This window comes from Medicago sativa, chromosome 8 (assembly GCF_051527215.1).
Source record: "Medicago sativa cultivar Bolivia chromosome 8, Bolivia_mono, whole genome shotgun sequence".
Taxonomy (NCBI): Eukaryota; Viridiplantae; Streptophyta; class Magnoliopsida; order Fabales; family Fabaceae; genus Medicago; species Medicago sativa.
The window spans coordinates 80146834-80166612 of NC_140756.1; the positions used below are offsets into that span (position 1 = coordinate 80146834).

General features: G+C 34.3%; 3 protein-coding genes across 3 annotated transcripts; 1 reads left to right on the forward strand and 2 right to left on the reverse strand.

The window, feature by feature from the left end:
- The first annotated feature begins 6191 nt into the window (after positions 1 to 6191).
- On the forward strand, positions 6192 to 7618 carry LOC146902052 (tetraspanin-11-like). Its single transcript, XM_085737449.1, has 2 exons — positions 6192 to 6744; positions 7115 to 7618. The coding sequence occupies exons 1-2, from the start codon at positions 6235 to 6237 to the stop codon at positions 7415 to 7417; spliced, it is 813 nt and encodes a 270-aa protein (XP_085593575.1). The 5' UTR covers positions 6192 to 6234; the 3' UTR covers positions 7418 to 7618.
- Positions 7619 to 11078: 3460 nt separating this feature from the next.
- On the reverse strand, positions 11079 to 14606 carry CDF1 (cell growth defect factor-like protein (DUF3353)). The gene is made up of 5 exons (XM_085739164.1): positions 14411 to 14606; positions 14219 to 14304; positions 12431 to 12813; positions 11563 to 11639; positions 11079 to 11479 (listed from the first exon to the last, which is right to left on the reverse strand). The coding sequence occupies exons 1-5, from the start codon at positions 14467 to 14469 to the stop codon at positions 11329 to 11331; spliced, it is 756 nt and encodes a 251-aa protein (XP_085595290.1). The 5' UTR covers positions 14470 to 14606; the 3' UTR covers positions 11079 to 11328.
- A 1365-nt stretch (positions 14607 to 15971) lies between these two features.
- On the reverse strand, positions 15972 to 19049 carry CAS (calcium sensing receptor). Its single transcript, XM_085739163.1, has 6 exons — positions 18800 to 19049; positions 18470 to 18706; positions 17297 to 17489; positions 17039 to 17180; positions 16666 to 16797; positions 15972 to 16345 (listed from the first exon to the last, which is right to left on the reverse strand). Exons 1-6 carry the CDS (start codon positions 19025 to 19027, stop codon positions 16099 to 16101), a joined length of 1179 nt encoding a protein of 392 aa, XP_085595289.1. The 5' UTR covers positions 19028 to 19049; the 3' UTR covers positions 15972 to 16098.
- Positions 19050 to 19779: the final 730 nt, after the last annotated feature.

The window sequence follows — 19779 nt, forward strand, 5'->3', positions numbered from 1 at the left end:
GTCAAAGCTAGATCTGAAAAATTACTTGCATCATTGTTTTCAGATGATGATTCTGGGAATTATGCAGGAAGATGCATGTGTGTGAGAGAGAGGGTGAACGATGATGATGATTTTGAGAATTATTCAGAAAAATACAAACGAGGACAGTGGCAGGTGGTTTTCGGCGGCTGACAATGGAGGAAGTTAGGGGTTTCTGAGTTGATGTGGAGAGATGATTGAGTTGTACACCAGAAGACAGAAGAGGAAGGGATGGGGTGGTGAAATAAAATACCTTTGATAGGGTGGGTGTCACAAAAGCTAAAGGGATGATTGGTTATGAACCAGAATGGAACCTGCAGCAACAATGATCTGGAAGAAAAAAAAGAAAAGATGAACACGGGTCAAACCCATATGAACCGGGTTGAATCAAATCATTTGGCCCAAACCCGGTTTTAATTTTTACAAGTAATATAAAATAAAATAAAAATATTGTCACATCAGTATTCTGTTTGCTTATTAGGCAAAAATAGACGACAGGGATCAATTTTGGTAACGGAGTAAAAATGTAGGGATTTTAAAAACATTTTATGAAAGGTAAGGACTATTATTCAAAGTCTCTCTACATGTAGGGACTAAAAACATATTTAACCCTTTTTTTTACCGAAGTTTTTTATGAGGTTTAAATAAATAAGTTAGCGTATAAAAATTAATTTGAGAAAATTCATAATGCATGGGAATACAATATACTTAAATAAATAAGTTATGAATTTAATTAGTATGCTCTGATGACACTAGGTCATATATCACTTTTGCTTTGATTCATTTGTATTTTCAGTCGAGTTCAGGTGATTTTGCATGAGTTATGAGCTACAAAGAAGTGAAATTCAATTGCATGAGTACAGAATGCATCGTACTACAATCTCTAGCATCGTACTACGATTTGGAGTTGTTTTGAAGAGCTTTGGCCACTGGAAATATCGTAGTACGATCTGCACGCATCGTACTACGATCTGGGGGGAGCGTCTGATGGTTAATGAAGCATCATACTACGATCCTATGCATTGCAGTACGATTTGGGTGTGACCTAATTTTTTTCCTATAAAAGCCAGAATGTTTTCTGAGATAAAGGTTCGGAATTTTTACGGAGAAAGCTTGATTTTGAGTCTGAAGCATTGAGCCAACGGTGGGAGACCATCAAAACTCATAGTCAGTCATCAATTGAATGTAATGAACTTTTCTTTATCATTAGTTATTTATGCTTTAGCCATGAGTAGCTAGATCTGTTGTGATTAGGTCAAGAGATGATTCTGTACTAGCTCATGTGATGTAACCTGAAACTCTTATCTTTATGAATTTCAATCTAGTTTATTCAGCATATTTCATTCTTAATGCTTTTATGATTCTGACCCAATATAATTGATCTAAGAGAATATATGACTATTGACACTAGCGTGTATCTCAGAAATATTTATGTTGTTCTTTCTAACGGACAATCTAGGGATAGGGCGTTGTTAGATAGTGACAATTGAATTAACGCATTAAATAGCCTTTGATAATTATAGGTTCACCTAAGGAATTAGGGGATTATGATTAGATGAGAGGACTTAGGATCAAGGGATTGAACTAAGTTAAATTGTTAATTCGTCGTTGACTTTGTGAAATTTGTAAGCTTAAGATACAGGTTACTAAATGAGTGATGTATAGATGATTCGATTGACCTAGTCATCTCTTTTAAATATTCCAAAAACCAAATTGATTTTTCAGTTATCTATTTATTATTACAAACAAATCCAATTTGCCTACGGAAACCCACCTGATTTAATTACATCTTAATACTAACGTTGTTGTTAAGAAGAGATCAAAACAGTCCCTGAGGAAACAAATTATTTTATTACTTCGATATTAATTAGTACACTTGCTAATTTTGTATCATGCTTTATCAGTGTACAATTATTTTATACATGCATTAAACGATGTGTTGTCACATCAATTAATAAATTAAATGTGATAACTCGTGTGTTTTCATATTCATTAATTCACGTGACAACACATTATTTGATGTATGTGTAAAATAATTGTATACTGACAGGATATACTAATTAAAGTCATAGGTTATATATGAATGATGATATACAATTAATTTAATTTGGATACATTGATAGTGTAAAGTTTTTACGCATGCAACCATTCAAATCATGCAATTTAAATATTGGCTTAAATAGGTCTTTCGTCCTTGTAAATATAAGTCATTTGAATTTTCGTCCATGAAGTTACTAATCCTTCTATTTTACCATTGCAAATATTAATCATTTGAAAAATGGTTCTAATTACATCTGATTAGTAACTTCTAACGACCCTAGATGCTTAATGTTTAGACAAAAATGACTAGTCCTAGGCTTACTATGAGTTATATATATAGGGGTCAAGTTGATGGCTCCATAGTAATATGAACCTCTCCTTTATCAGGTTCTTTGAAGTCTTAACCGAGTAAACACACGTGGTTGATGACACTAAGACTTGGTCAATTTAGAAAATGGGTTGGTATCAGAGGTTTATTTGTGTTATGGGTTAGGCTACTAGATAGAAATATCACTGATCAATTGAGCTTAGGGTTGAGTGTGTGTGTGTGTGTGTATGGGGTATATGTTGGTCTATAACCCGAAGCATGAAACCTATATGGATGAAATGCTAAAGACAACCAGATAATTCCCTTGTTCACGACAAACAAAACATGAGCCATGTTTAAGGTTGGACACTTGAGATAATATGTTAAAGACTGAACGACGTATGATGGTCCACAACCTCTTAAACATGAGGCCTGAATGGACACTACTAAAAATATTGCATTTTGCCACAGAATGATGCCAGGAGCAAGAACTCCTGGCAAATTTGCCAGGAGCTATGCCAGGAACACCCCTGGCAAATCGACTTTAGGAAAGATGGGACAGAGTTCATGTAAAACAAGGGTTTGACCCTGGCAAAATGAAATATCCCCTGGCAAAGTGCAAGCGGGAAAATTGAAATTTAAATAGAGACAAGAGCACATGGGAGTGGCAGGGTGTGCAGACTATTTGTTTACTTTTCACTCTCTTATTGCTTATTATTTTATATTTTATTGAAACAAACACACACACACCACACGTTATCTTTCCTTCATTTTCTATATCTCTTATTTTGTGGACCATACAAATACACACATTACCACATTTTCTTTTATCACCTGTCATCTCTCCAAAGACCAAATAACATGATTCCAAAACTCATAAACCGCACCAAAGAACTTTTTTTTCCCTTCTTATAACCACACCACCATTCTTGATGCAATTCCTAGTGCTGTTTTCACCGATCAAATCAAAAAAAGATCATTTTCTTCATCTCCTCAGCGAGAGCTTTCTATTGGTTCCTTTAGTTTCATGAAAGGAGAAATTTTTGCGCTACCCATTTTTCTCCCACCGCCGTGAACTCATCCATAGCTACCGCCGAAGTTTATAGCTCCATTGTTGTGTTCTCTTTGTTTCAAATCAAGGTCTTAATTTTTCCCTTATGTACATATATTTTGGGAAGTTCTACCTCTTGTTCATATAGTCTGGAAATTTGAATGAGTTTTTGGTGAATAGAAATTTTTCCCTTATGCAAAAATGTTTAAATAAAACATTTTTACTAATACTGTACTACCAAAAAATTCTGCTGTCCTCACAATAAATACTTCTACAATCGTGTAATCTCTCATAAAATCATCTTTTATCTTGTTATGTATCCTTGTTTTGCTGAAAATGCATATTTCTTGTTGTTAATGATACCAAAAGAGTCAACACAAATGTAATAGGTTCACACACTAGATTTTTTCTGCAATCATTCATCCTGTTTTAACTTTGAATTTGGGAAGTTTATGGTGTTTGTGGGGTAGAGGTATAAGTGTATGGTTCATGTTAAATTTCCTTGAATATTCTAAGTTTATGGTGTTTGTGGGGTAGAGGTATAAGTGTATGGGATCAATATTTCTAAGTTTAAAAAAATTATTTAAATTTTTATTATTAAAACAATCTTTTAAAAAAGAAATAAAACAATAGAAAAACGGTTATTTTAAATATTTTAATAACGTTTTTTTAAAAAAAAATCGTACACAATTTGCCAGGGGTTAACCCCTCACAACGTCCCTGGCATGTTTTGAAAATGACATGTGATAAAAGCTGCAATGTTCCTGGCACAGTCTGCAAAGCCTGCATTGACCAGAATGTGTCATAAAAGTTGCAATACAATTTGCCAGGGGTTGAGCCAGGGTCTATGCCAGGAGCGCATTTTGCCAGGAGCTAAACCCCTGGCAGGACAATTTGCGATGAGCGGATTTGCTAGTGATTCTGCTCCTGGCAAAACCCCTGGCAAACGTCCATTTGCCAAGGATTTTTGCATTTTGTCAGGGCTTCTGCCCCTGGCAAAATGCAACATTTCTTGTAGTGGGATGCTAAAACATTGATTTGAAATTTTTTTTTTCACAAATATTAAATTATGATATGAGAGTGAGTAAAAGTTCTGTTAGTAAGCTATTACAGACTGATAGACAACTGAAGTACGTAATAGAAAATTTTAGAGCGTGAATGAGTTTAATTTAAAGAATTGTTGATTGGTGGATTATGATTTTATTATTGGGCTAAAATTTTCAAGGCCAACCTCGAGAAGAATAATCATGCTTTTTGACTTTGCTAATTATTATTGGTTAGAGGTAGAAGAAGCTGAATGTTACTTACTATTACTCTTGATTATTAGGTATCCTATCTTCCATTATTAATAATTCTTTGAGTTGAAGCATTATTGTGATAGGAGAGTATGCAAATTGTGTATGCCTCTTGATATGTTTTAAAGCATGGAATTGTAAATAATCCTAGTAACTAAGAAAAGTATCATGACAGAATTGGAGAATATTTGTAGGCTAGACCATCTTTAAGAAACTCAAGTTTGTCCTTATTTTGGTGAGACCTTGGGTTGCCTCCAATATTAGGCCACTAACTTTTTGAGCATGTGAAATATTATCTGGCGATTTCGTACAAATTCATGTTTTGAGTATCATTGATTTTTCTAGGAATAGTCTCGGTAAAAATCTTGTTGCAGGTATTGAAAGAGCTTTCTGATTTGGGCTCCTTGAACATGTCTTTGTATCGGTTGACTGGAAGTGTACAAGCATACTATCTTTTTGAATACGTGACAACAATGGAATATGAGTAATGTAAATACTGTTGGATGATATTTTGATGTGAATATAAAACAGGAATATGTAAATATTTTGGAAATGTTGGAAACAAAACATAGGAAACTCTGCTGAATTTTTGAAAAATCGTGTGTTAGTAAAAATAGGTGCGTCTTTATGTTAGGCTTGCCAACTTGTTAAATTGTTTAATGAATGTTAGTCTGTGCGCCGGTCATGGCCATGGATAGGGTCGTGACAATAATCCTCCAGGTCCACCTCATCACTCAATATTCACTTTGGCAGTGCAAACCTGTTACAAGTGAACCATCAAATAATATGCTAAAAAGCAACTGAAAATACTCCTCTAACACCGAATTCTAATAATCTCAACCAAAAATACACACAGAGACAATTAATCACATATGAGCACATATAAACACACATAAAAATGATTAAAAATAAATCTAACGAAAATTGGGCTGTTACAAACATGACCCTCAAACATTTTCTTTTGTCGCCAGACTAGAGATTAGAAATCTACATTTTAAAGTTAATAAGTAGAGAATTTGAAGTTGAATCTCAATAATATGTTTTTTTTAGAGAAATAAAAAATTAGGGAAAAAAATAAAAATAATATTTATTATATATTATGTAATTTAAAGAATATATTAGTACATAAAATTAATAAATTTTGGATTAAATTGATGAATTATTAAGGTTTTTTTTATTTTAGAGATGAATTATTAAGGTTGATCTCTTTTTCCGTCGTACATGAAGGTAAACTGCAAGTCCCAACTGTATATAGTAGTGGGGCCACAAAGTATAACCGGTTATCACTGAGGTGGCAGCACCACAGTTTGCCAACTCGAACACAAAACCACCAATGAATGGCATATCCGTAAATAACCGCAACTCCATATCCATTCTTACAAACATTCAAACTCAGAAACCGTTTTCGCTCCAAAAAAAATCACTTTCACTATCTCTACTTATAAAACAGTTACAATTTCTTTTCTACGTTACCAAAACTTAACATTAGTCTCACACACACCAATTTTGTCTTCAACGTGAAAATGTTCCGTTTCCGTATAAGCAACACCGTGGTCGGTGCACTCAACATACTCTCCTTACTCCTCGGCCTCGCTGCAATCGGTTCCTCCGCCTACATCCACATCAAAGGTGGTTCAGACTGCCAAAAGGTGCTTCAATATCCCCTCCTAATCGGTGGGGTATTCGTCGTGATTGTGTCGGGACTTGGAATCGCGGGATCGTTGTTCGGAATCAACACGGCACTCTATGGTTACCTTTTGGTGACATTCTTGCTTGTGTTGGGACTTGCTTTCTTCACTGTGTTTGCTTTGTTTGTCACCAATAGAGGGGTGGGGAAACAGATTTCTGGTAAAGGGTATGGTGAGTATAGGGTTGCTGATTTCTCTCATTGGTTGCAACGATATGTTGTGAATGAAGAGAATTGGGATGAGTTCAAGAGTTGTTTGAAGGATGCTCATGTTTGTCAGAATCTCGCCGTCAATGGTGGCCGGAATAACGACTCCCTCATTTTCAAACACTTATCTACCACCCAGGTTCAATTTTTAACTTCATTACGACGTTTTTGTTAATGGCAAAATTTATTGAATCAAGAGAATGGAAAATAGTACAAGTAGTACTTCATCCAAAATTTGAAAAGGTGTACATTATGATGAATATTTTTGTATAGTTTTTTTTTTCATTCAACTTTAATATTTATAAGCAAAATGATAAACAGTCAAATGTTTTTAGACTAAATTTTGCACCAAATACATTTTACCTTTTGAATCCTTTTACGACAGAGAAAATTATACTTTTTAAATAATTACATAAAATTTTGTTTCTTCCATTATTTTTATCAAGCAAAAAACGGATAGATAATTGATGGTTATTGTCTTGTGTTGTTTTAATTTTATACTTTCGCAGGCTGGGTGCTGTAAGCCACCGGTGTACTGTGGGTTTACAATGAAGAATGCTACATATTGGGAAGTACCAAAATCAGGTTTGGCAGCAAATAATTCAGATTGTGCAACATGGAACAATAGGCAGGAGAAACTGTGTTACGATTGCAATGCATGCAAAGGAGGAGTTTTGGCCAACATAAGGAACCAATGGAGACATTTAACTGTATTCAATGGTTTTGTGCTTGTACTTGTCACTGCCATTTACGCCATGGGGTGCTACGCGATCAGGAACAATCGATTGGACTCTCGCAGCAATCTTCCATAATTAGTTTTAATGTCTTAAATTTGTTATTAGGCACTATGTATTAGTTTCAAGTATGGTCATCTTTAAGATTTGTGTTTATTTTGTATGGTCGTGTGCTTTGGTGTTTTGGATCTCCAGACATTCAATTTCCTTAACTTGTTTTTTCTTTGGTAACTTCTTAAGTCCCTAACTTTGTTTTAATTAATCAATTTTCATTCGGTATCTAGCATATTTAGCATTTAAATTTGAATTTTTTTTGGAACAAAATTTTGAAAATTAAGTAACGTATAGTATTTTGAATTAACTTCGGAACTACTATAATCAACTCTTGCAAATGTTATTGTTGTTTGTGTGTTAGTTTTTCGAATATCATATCAAATCTTATCCTATGAATTAACTTCGGATAACTAAGTGTTGCAATTTTCCTTGAGTTCAATTTTTTTATACCAAAATCTTTGAAAGTAAATAGATCTTTTTGCAGATTTTGTTTTACGCAATTTCGCAGTTTTTTTTAATATATTTATTTGAAACTTAAACTCAGAAGGTACTCCTTTTTTTGTTTCTCAATCCAGATATTAGATTTGGTTTTTAGGTGATATTATTAGATTTGATGATAAATATATCCCTTGAAATATAGATAGGCATATCAATTGAAATCTATCTCTTGTATCTGGAATACTTTTCTCCTCTATTTTTAGGAAATTATGATTTTGATTGATTTTGGATTTTTTGAATCTTAAATTTATTGAAAACAAATAGGGCCTTATCACTTAAAACCAAGCTGCACACACCCCGCCATAAAAAAAGAAGATACAACGCCTATATATAAACACTTACACTTCTTAAGTCTCTCCAAGTCTCCAAGTTTTTTAGTTTTCCCAACAACTCAATTTTCTTAAATCATGGTATCAAAGAATATTATCAAGGAGAGAAAGCAACAAGAGAAGAAAACATGTTGCCATACAATCACTTAATTGAGGTTGTTTCAACCCTAGCCTTTCAATCTTTTCATGGCATTCACAACATGAAAATATGTTGCAAAGATTTTCTTCAAGTCACGGAAGAAAACTATGTGTTGCAAAAAGTTTCTTTAGACAATTTCTCATTAGTTCAATGGTTTCCTAACGATAAAGCATTGTCTTTTTTTGAAACATTGCATGGAAAGTGGAAATATTGAAATCTTGTTTAGAGAAGGATTGCGAGAATACTTTAGTTATCCGAATGGAAACATTGATGATCTTGAGAGATTAAAGATTGCTGCTCAAAAAGGTCATAAGGAAGCAATATATGCATATGGTATGATCTTGTTGTGTTCGGACGATCACGAGTCAAGAAAACAAGGACTTGAAAATATGTGTTCTTTGAGGAAGTCTAATGTATTGTGAGTTCAAGGAAGAAAGTTGAATATTTAACAAAAAGTTTGTGGAAACATAATGGGATGTTGATGCGCAATCAAACTCCTACATGCAACTCGAACAACACGTGCAATGGATGGAGAGTGAAGGAAGGTCGATGGTAATATTTTTCTTTTGATATGCATGATCATATTGATTTTTTTTTTTTAAGGATGCATGATCATATTGATTGTTATTTTTTTTTTTTTGACAAAAACAAAAGATATTCATTCATTCATATTGATAGAATACATCAGAGTCAATAACATGATCAATATCGCTAAGAACGTAAAGGGTGAATCTGCGAACAAACTCACAGCACCCAAGTTAATAGCATTCAACGGCAAAATGCCTACAAATAATATGATAAAATCTAAATCATCAGAATACCCATGCTTCTGGATCTGCAACGTTGACGCCCAAATCATTGATTGAATTTGTGATTGACTGAAGCTGATCTTTCAATACGAAGCAAACGAACACCGCACAACAAAAGATGCGAAATCAAACAACGTCGCACAAGACGACGAACAACACAACGTCGCACTAAGACGACGAAATCACGAAAAAACACAAAAGAAAAACTTGATGTATGTGGAGATCACTTATTTAGATTGAAAGAAAGGGGAAAAGAGACCTCGATGTGTGATTCTAGGTCAAAAATTGACCTAAAATCACGGGAGGGGATTTCCTCCAGTGTATTTTTCTCCTGTTTTCTGCAGTGTGGGAATCTACACCATTAAATTTATTATCTCTCATAATTTCAAGTTTTAAACATTTAGATTTTCAAGAATTTATTTTGATTTAAAGGCTGAGATTTCACTGGACCCTCCAATCACTGGAGAGGATCCATTCCCTAAAATCACCCCTCCTCGATGTGTGAAAGAGGAAGAAAACTTAGAGAGAAGGCAGAGTTTCTCTCACTAAAAAATTAGGGCCGGCTACGTGTGTCAGCTATATTGATTGTTATATATATACTTATCGTATTTAACTTTATATTCATCACGCTTTATTCTCCATAATATTTGCACGTATATTTTTTATGGATCATAACAACTGGACTCATCCTTTCAAAAAAAAAAAAAAAAACAACTGGACTCACTAATACACGTCATACTTAGACCCTCTTGATTCTGCTAATTGTGTTTAGTCTCTATTAACTCTGGGTTTAACTTATCTGTTTTGTTTAACACCTATTATGGCCTGCTTCTTCTCCATGATCGATCCTATTGAGATACTTCTTGCCCATCATCAAAGAGGAAGACCCATGAATAAAAATATATTCTTCCATTTAAATGGCAACACCTAAAGATTGCAGGGGGAAAAGCAAAGCAATTTGTTCTTGATAAGTATTGTGGTGGCGAAAAATAGTATCGATTCCAATGGCTATTAAAGGATGAAATGAGGTTGAAATTTTACTGATAATCAAATTAAAATTGAGAAAGAATCTGAGAATTGATTACTGTAGTTAACAGTTGTGAGAATTTTCTTAATTGAAGGTTTTTTTATTCAACAATTTAGTTTTGGGAACATCGATTCAAAGAAGGAGAAAGTTTTTTCTTAATTGAAGGGGATTCATCACGGTTGGGATTTGTGTTTTTGAACGAGAAAGTTTTTTTTTTTTTTTTAACTTTGTTAGAGGTTAACGGAGCTTAAACGAACTAATTAATGGAGTTCATTTTCTAATAGAGTTGGATATGACGTGTATTAGTGAGTCCAACTGTTGTGTTATTATTGAGCAACAGGATGAACAGTACCTATGTGCTGCTTCTAAGTTTTGTCCATTTTTTATTATATGATTTTGATGGATATATATAGTTTTTTTTCTTTGACCATTTGATGGATATAGCTCGATGAACCTTAAACTGATCTTATATATCCATCCTTAGGCTACCAGTGTTTATATTATAAGTTTCAACGGCAACATTTCTAATTAATATTTCTTTTAAAAGGCCAAATATATATATATATATATATATATATATATATATATATATATATATATATATATATATATATATATATATATATATATATATATATATATTGAAATGAATAATCAAAGCAGAAGTAGTGATAGGATTAAAAATCAAAATTTAATCTTTTCAAAATTAGTACCTGGTGTCAATTGATGGGGCATTTCTTTCGAATTCCATTCGTACTTAATTTTTATTTTAATTAGTTATAGATTAAGTTTTACTAGAGATGCCAGAGAGATATTAAACTCAAGATATGGCGAGGTTAGGAGCTTGTTACTAATCTCAATCTGAGCGTGTTTGGAATACAAATTTTCTATCATGATCAACTCATGCTCATTACCATAACACACCATGAACCAAAATTAGAACAAATCAGTTGCAAAGATGAGTTTGATAACCGATGCAAAGATACATATCAAAGAGGAAATTGCTTTGAAGACAACCGAAATTTAATCAAAGAACCACTATGCTAACAATAGTAGGCAACTTGGCTAACTCCAAAAAAAAAAATGTTGAGTTACAGTACATTGAATGAAACTATGGACGAATAGTTGCCACTTCACTTGAAAAAGGTACAACCAATGAACAAGAAAAAGTAAACTACCAACGATGTTAAGAGTTCAAGGCTCCAAGTTGGGCGCAGCAACATTGTTGGAATATTGGGTACCAGCAATGAACCAGAGACCCATCCAGCCACAAGAGCTCCAAACCTATAATTGTGCAGTAAAGGAAAATAAATGGTTAACAAAAATTAAAGGAAAAACACAAGTCGAAGCCAAGTTATACCACTCACCCAATAACGAACGCTCTAGCCAAACTCTTTGTCTTTTCATTTAGGAAGTATATGCAAGCAGCCAAAGAGATTGCCACCTGTAGCAAGAGAATAGTACTGTCAATATGCAATTTTTTCAGGCACATGGCAGTGAGAGAGAGCAAGCCAAATTATCTTTTCAATAATGTCCCCTGACGTGACTCCAAGAATAGGTGAACCTTAAGATTAAATTGTTCTAACTTCCAAACACATTCACCTGTCCTTAATATGCCATTATGCCTTGAAGGATATAATAGTGAATAGACGGAAGAATATAGACTTGTATAAACAAAGGTAATCGTAAAATCAAAACTTTATCCAAAAAGACTGGAAGACTTGAAAATGTGCACAATCAAGTTGCAAATCAAGATCAAAACTATGTTTGACTGTTGAAGTGTTAAAAACTATAACCGAAAGTCTGATAGCCACAAGACATGACCAGCTCAGTGGCTATTCTGAAATTCATTTACAGCCTTTATTGATAACCAAAGATAGCAGTCACTAAAGTCTTGTTAGCAAGGTATGACAATTGACAACTTGACAAATGACAAGTACATCAGGCATCCTAAAGCCTAGGAAGAAAGAATATTCACCCTTTGTAGATGACTTAACATTCAGTATGGAGAACAACTGTAATTCACCCACGGTTTGAGAAATTAATATTAATTGCCAAGCGAACATATACCATTTTTTTCTACAATTTTGGAGGAATAATTTTCAAGTGGAATAGTTGCAATTTCCTATATTTCTTTATTTTTTTATATATAAAATACAATTTTGTTTTCAAGAGTTGTGCATTTGAGAGTATACACTGCACAAAAAGAAATAATGAAAGAAATTCAAATCAAACCTGAAAAGCAGGTCCAGTTTCAGCAGAATTCATAATGCTCCAGCCACCCATGAAGGCAAAGAGAAACAATCTTCTGAGGATAATTTCAGTTGGTGGAAATTCAACAATGTTTAGCACATTCTTGACCCATGGTGGGGACTCCTCAACTTTCTTCTTCAACTTGCTTTTCAAATTAATTTTTGTTTTCCTCCTTTGTACGAAACTAGCCATCAATATTTTTTCAAAAGCAGCCTCTATTGATTCTACGCTCCTCTCATGTCCAGCATACTGTTGCAACAGAAAATTTCTTGACCCCCAAATTTCTTCTTCAGAAGCATCATGGCTAACACCAAGGCGTCGGTAAGGATCCCAAACACTAACTCTGGGGAATTTTGGGACATTACCTGTATAAAAGGATGCACGTATGCACACATATAAATTTATTTATTCCATAAGGTGGAAAATAGAAGACAGAGAAGTGTAACTAAGTAGCAGAAACACAGACTTCATGATTTTTGATTTTATATGAATAATAATGATGCAATGATCCAAAAATCATCTTAAAGCTAAGGAAATTCCAAACCACCCAGCTAGTTACCAGAAGAGGACATAAAACTAGTAAATGTAATGTTGTGCTTGAGATCAAATAGTAGATCTGAAGTTTTTTATTGGACATAAAAGATTCTCAACCAAGAAAGGAATATAAATGCTGTCAATCTATGAAAACATGACTGCTCTGCCACTCATTACTATGACCATCAAATCAAAGATCAAGTTCCTCTTCGACAGAGTGACAGTTGGCTCCAACTAAAATCGGAGATTGAAATTGCAATCCTAATTTTTTGGCTGGTCAGGAGCACTCTCCCTGTTGTATGGAACTTTTATAGTGCCCCCGCATGCCTTCCCTCTATCCTTATAATTGATGTTGCTTCTATTTGTTTCCTGAAATGACGTCCTGCTTAGCTTGGGCTATTTCAACTTAAGTACTCACTACCCCCGCCCCGAAAAATAACCTACAGGCATACTTATCAAAGCCTTGTTTGCTTCTCAGCATGTATTATGAAATGTTTAGGGAATGGTGATGAATGTCTTATAAATAACGATAAATTCTAGGCAATTGAAATTTCAATATATTTGATAGCTTAAACATTGAAAATAGAACTGTCCACTAATCTATATTATACGCCAAAGGTTAAGGGATCATTGCTACATCCTGAAGGTGGAAAAGGAGGGTGGGAGAAAGGAATGTTGACATAAGTAAAAAATTCAGAAGCTTGAGCAAATGAACTAGAAAATCCAGCTTGAACTAATGTTGCAGTGGTGTCTGGCAGTTTATGGTTGATTGGCTAAAATTCCACATAAAAATGCGGGATTGCAACCTATAGTGCCGCAATGGTAGATGGCACTTCACAAATTGCTATGGCGGCTGACACAAATCCACGATGACCACTATCTAACAGCACTAGCTCAACAACCTGTGCTTGGCTCTAGTACATCGATAGCTAATCAACTAGTGCTTCCATATTCCTTCAGCTTCCTCCTTCCCTAGTTTTCAAACCCTCCCCTCCTAAATTCCCAAACGAACCCTTACTATTTGCTTACAACAAGTGCAAAACTAAAAGCCGGTGCATTTTAAACAAAAGTTCAATGTTTTAGATACACTTCCACGATTCAACGGAATAAAACCTAATGGGATAAGACATTTTGTTATTATTGTTGTGAAAACTAAATAATATAGATAGTGAATATGTGATACATACGATCAATATAATGAAATTGTTCATGTTACTAGTATTTTAATGATTATACCTCCATATGGTGTGTCTACAGCGCACTTAGTACGAAACGAAACTTGGCGAAACGTTGTGGGATTCCTTGTATTTTCCCGGAGGGGCCTGCAGAATCCAAAAGCATTAATTAATTAATTAATTAATATGGAAGTTGAATCAGTGATTAAACTGAAAATTGAAGCGAATAAATGAATTAAGGAAGAAGGAGTACAGTTTTTTGGAGAGGAAAGCGGTGGCGAAATTGGGAGATGAAAGTGAAAGAGAAGCCATGTTGTTGTTGTTGTTGAGAGAGTGAATTGAAGAAGAGTTATTATTTCCCAATCACTAATTGAAGAGCATGTTGTTGAACTCGCCGGACCAAAGGAACGCGTTCTTTTCCTTTCGTTCGTTCTGCAAGAGGGAGGAACAACAACGATAGCAGATTACGTTATTATTTTAGTGTGTAACACACCTCCAATGCTACACTGCGCCGTGTGCACTGCAAACTACCACATGTCCCGTTTTTCTTTTTTTAATTCATTCATATATACGTCAAAAAAATCATTCGTATATAAATAATGATCTTATTTTTTTCAGTTCATTGTTAGAGCCCCTCCCTAAAAAAAAGTTCATTTGTCAAAAAGACAATCAATACAGTAAAAATTTAGAGATAGAACTATGAAAAAGATAAATCAATTTTTTAAGAGAGCCCTTTTTTAAGATAGTAAATTTTATGCTCTGTAATAATTATTATTATTTGGTCCTTGATATGTAATGAGTAGTCATAATACTCTTTTAAAGACTATTTTTACTAACATAATGCACAACCAAAACTTATGTTAATATTTTGATACATTAAAGGATTATTGTATTTATTCGTTACGCATTCAAAAAACAAAATAACTATTACATTTTTTTAATGTCCCCGTGAACATAACTTTGTTGGCAAGGACATACATTTTTATATTCAGAGGTCGGGATTTGAACCCCGAACACCCCACTTATTCGTCTTAAAAAAAGTAAAAAAATCTAATTGCAAGTCATGTAACTTAGAAAGTTGAACTTTTTTATACAACAATAATGGTGTACATTAACGTCAGATTTTTGCAGGTTTGCTGTTAGTTGACTAGGAGGTAATCTTCAAGGAATATAAGCATGCCTCTGCAAAGTGACTTCATAAACCAAAACTTCAAATTTTCCAACAATAAATCCTTTGGTTCCTATGGTTGATTTTATTCATTCCTATTTAAAAATAAGAGAAATGTTAACTAGTGTCACACGACATTGGTTAAGGACTTTAAATGATAACATTTTATAAAAGTTTGTGTAATAAAATGCATTGAAAATTGAAAACTTAACTTTTTTAAAGAATAATTACTTGATTTATAATACTTTAAGAGTGCCTTAACACGACTTTTATAATTATGCACAACTGTACCAAACAAGAAGAGCCTTAAAGAATTCTAACATCCACTTTCAAGTCATGTTTCTCTTCCTATCTCTCCTGCCTATAAACAATTAACCCAATCAAACCTCTGTCAATATTCTAATGAAATGTTTAATGTCAAGTATACACATGGAGTGATAATAAGGTGAGTTAGGGTCTTTTGAAGGGATCAACATAGGGATTAGACTGATAACAAGGAAGTGTTCAACTCCTTCATTATAACCACCATTAAAAAACATTGAGCTTGATTATTTTTAGTTGTATCCGATATGATGGGGGGCGGCCACTAGTTTTAGGGGATTGCAACTCAAGCGAAGTAGCCACTAAGCGTACACGAGTGGAAGAGTTTAAAAGGGATTTAACTTGTATATAAGAAATAATCAAATTAATATATTTTCGAGGATTTGATTAATCAAGGCACACATTCACATATATATTTGTGAGAGATCAATGTTGAGTGAGGAAAAAGAATCTCAATCAGCCCCAGGAAGAAGTTTCTGAGTAGATTGCCTGCTGGTTGTTCCAAAACCTCCTCTAACACCTGCAGGGATGATTCTGGATGGTGACAACACCTCTGCAAACGAAAATTTATACGAATCTGTTCCTAATCTACTCTGTAACCACCCTTTGCCTCCAGAAAATCCATCACCAACGATCCATGTGTTCTTAAATCCAAGCCCTGTTAGTGTTCTAGCAACTATCTTTGCTGAGTCCGAGTACCTATATTATACGTATTGTCCAAAAATCAGAAGTTGATTAACACTAAAAAGAAAGTTAGGAAAATGCGAACAAGTGCCCCAGGGGCACTAGTAAGCATGACCCAAAAAGTTAATAAGTTAAGTATTGAAAGTGTCTCAGATGTTCGACACATGAACACTGACATGACACCGACACGTGAGGTTACATTCAATAATTCTATTTTCTCAAATTATCAAGTGTCGGTGGCGTGTTCTGAGTCTGCGTCTCGTAGATAATCATCCGCCATATAGTGAACTGAAAATGATTAGTTAATAGTAAGATAGATTTGAAAGGAAACCTACGAGTCCAAGATCACAATGTTGGTGCCTTTGTTGATTTTCTTCAGATATGAAATCTTTAATGCTGCTATTTCAGCTTCCACTCTCTTCACATTCCTTACCAGTCCCCGTATTTTGTTTGGAACTTCTTCCAATCTGAGTTCAAATCAAAGCCATAAGAAGTGAGGCTCATGCTATGATTATTTGAAATTGATAAAATAAGAAAAGTTTATTACAATGAGTATAGGATACACTTTATACATAATAACTGATCATAACGAAGGCAACAAATCTTAACTTAAAGGTTTAGATTGCACGACTGCATCAAACGTGTGATTTCCACGAGAATCTAAATACAAATTGTACTATGAGTACTAGATAGAGGTAAGATACTTACGGAATGGCAACCATCTTGTTTTTAGCACTAGATGGAAGGCGAGGAATACCGGATTTGTCCTTATCCTTCTCTGACCTAATATCAATCAAAATGTAGTTTTGTGTGCATAACATATCAAGTGTTTGAGCTGGTGTCAAGTCTCCTGCAAAGAAAACACATGCATCATCCAAAGAAAGAAAAATGTTGTTTGACATAAGGAGCTTGAAAACCATATAGAAGCACAAAATTTGCATCAAAGCATGTCAAGGGTAGTAGTACCTTTGTAACCGCGAAAATTGAAGGAGATGGCAGACCAGATAGGAGGAAACAAGAGGTATGCAATGAATAGTGCTCCAGCTGTTCCAGCAATCACGGTAGGATCTGATGAAGTTATAGTTTCCATGGTTGATGAGGCTATTGGCTTGGCACCTTCAATCACCTTGGTTGTTTGTTGTGCAGCATCTGCCACTGTCTAAATCAATGATGATATCCGAATCAGATTGATAAATTAACTTGGTTTTGTAAAAGCTGTAAATTCTAGCTTCAAGTTAGAATCAATTCTGAAGGCAAAATCAATTCTACTTGAGAATATTCAAATATGTGGAAATTAGTTCTACACATCTTAAATCAATTATGGCTCCTCCAAAAGTGGAACCAAGCAAATTCTATGTCTTGTATATAGCTTTGAATCTCTATAAGTGTCTAGTATAGCAGCATCTAGTTAGATATTTGAAAAGAACGATTCAAAATCCAAAAGAACTTTTCCAGTTCACATGAAAGTACATCAGCCCAAATCTCTCCAAATGCATGTGACAGTGTAAACATTTATCCACTCACTAAGGGTGCAGTTAGTAGTACAATGGAAAGTGATGGTGTAAAAATGGACCTCAAACCAACCCTCACCCTCATAATTGCTTTCTATCCACAGGTGACCATATAAAACCAAAGACATAAAAGAGTGTGTTTATGGAATTTGGATCCGAAAAGTTTATTTGGCACATTATAGCTCAAATAGGAATCAAATTCAACATTGCAAAAAAATTACAATGCCCTAAAAGTTAACAAACATTGCCATGCCACAGATAGATGGTACCAGAGCAAATGTCATTATCAATCCGGATAAAATTGGTCTCAAATAACATAGCAAGAGTATGTCTGAATTGATTTATTCAAGCTTATCTACCAGCATAAACATTTGTGAGATGGCCTGAAAGAGCTTATAAAAAGAACTTATGACATGTTGATAAGTTGTTTTGAACTTATATTCATAGCTCTTCGGGATAACTTATGAAAACAACTTATAACTTGTATAAAAACAGTTTGACTTTATTTTATCTTTTGTTATAGAAATAACTTACACATAAACACTTAAATAGTTATCATACTATAAGTGCTTAGTTAAATTTATCATCCAAACGGTCCCAATCCCAAGACTGAATGAATTAAGCAAACCTTAGCAGCTGTTTGGATATCAAGACCAGAACTTTGAAGTGCTTCTTGAGCCTTCTTGGAAGCCACAGAGAAGGCTGGAGAAGCAATTTTCAAAGCCTCTTGTCCAGCCTGCTGCACAATTGGCAACGCCGTATCAAAGCCAGGCTTCAAAGCACTCCCTACAGCTTCAGCAACACGTTGTGCTGAGTCCAAAAAACCAGAACCAACCACCTGAACCTGATCAATAGTCTGCTCCACCTATATAATAATAAAAATGCATTTCGAGTTAAAGGGCATGCATGTAAATTGAAGGAACATGGTGAAGTTTGAAACTTTGAAAGAAAAACTTACTTGGGTGAGAGAAGAAACAATTTGGTCCTTGGAGATGTTAACAGCAGCTTTAGCTTCATTTGGAGGGGTGAAGAGAGCAAGTAGTGAAATGGTGGTTGATGTTGGTAATGATATGCGTCTATGTTGAGGTTTTAAGAAGGTGGTGATTGTGTGAGGTAAAGTGGAAGGAGATGGAAGTGAAGGTTTTGTTGTTGGTAGTGAAGCCATGGCTGTAATCTCCATTGCCATTGTTAGTTGCTAGTGGTTGGTTGATGATAGAAGAGTGAAGTGGAGTAGTGTTTGTGTTTTTTTTTTTTTTTGGAGGAGTGTTTGGTGATTAGAGATGTGTGGTTGATTCTCTCAAAAAAAAAAAAAAAGATGTGTGGTTGAAATCTAAAGATTCGACCACTTTTTATGTTCACCTTGTAGCATCTTTTTTTTTTTTAGAAAAACCCATGTACTCCCTCCCTCCGGTCATTATTATAAATAAATTTCTACTTTTTAGGTTCATTCAATAAATGATGTATGTGGTGTACAATATAGACCACATACATCATTTATTGAATGAACTTAAAAAGTCAAAATTTGCTTATAATAGTGGGGTCATGTTAACTTGTGCCCTTGGGGCACATGTTAAGCAACCCAAATGTAGAAATTATTTCTTAAATTTTGTGCATTCAATTAGTTAAAAGTCAAAAAGTTAAATTCAAATGTATTAATTACAACAAAATATTTCTACTTTTACTTCTTAACTTGTGCCTTGAGGGCACAAGTTAACATTAGCTATAATAGTGACAGGAGGGAGTACATCTTTTGTGTTTGAGGTTTAACAGCATCACCCATTCCACGTGGAATTTTGGTTTTGGGACATTCTCATTGGTAGACTGAACTGAGTTACGATCCTCTCCATTTGTAATTTGTTTGTAATTTGCAGAGAGATAGACACAAAAAATTAATGATGGTGGGATCCACTTAGTGATAGGACTCACCACTTATTTTTT

Bases quoted from the DNA above. Each gene is read 5' to 3' on its own strand.
- LOC146902052 (XM_085737449.1), top strand. From the start codon at position 6,235: ATGTTCCGTTTCCGTATAAGCAACACCGTGGTCGGTGCACTCAACATA. The intron at 6,745-7,114 runs GTTCAATTTTTA...ATACTTTCGCAG, and splicing joins AACACTTATCTACCACCCAG to GCTGGGTGCTGTAAGCCACC.
- CDF1 (XM_085739164.1), bottom strand. From the start codon at position 14,469: ATGGCTTCTCTTTCACTTTCATCTCCCAATTTCGCCACCGCTTTCCTC. The intron at 14,305-14,410 runs GTACTCCTTCTT...TGGATTCTGCAG, and splicing joins GCTTTCCTCTCCAAAAAACT to GCCCCTCCGGGAAAATACAA. The intron at 12,814-14,218 runs GTATAATCATTA...CCTTTTATACAG, and splicing joins TGTAGACACACCATATGGAG to GTAATGTCCCAAAATTCCCC.
- CAS (XM_085739163.1), bottom strand. From the start codon at position 19,027: ATGGCAATGGAGATTACAGCCATGGCTTCACTACCAACAACAAAACCT. The intron at 18,707-18,799 runs GTAAGTTTTTCT...ATTATTATATAG, and splicing joins TTGTTTCTTCTCTCACCCAA to GTGGAGCAGACTATTGATCA. The intron at 16,798-17,038 runs GTAAGTATCTTA...ATTTGAACTCAG, and splicing joins AACAAGATGGTTGCCATTCC to ATTGGAAGAAGTTCCAAACA.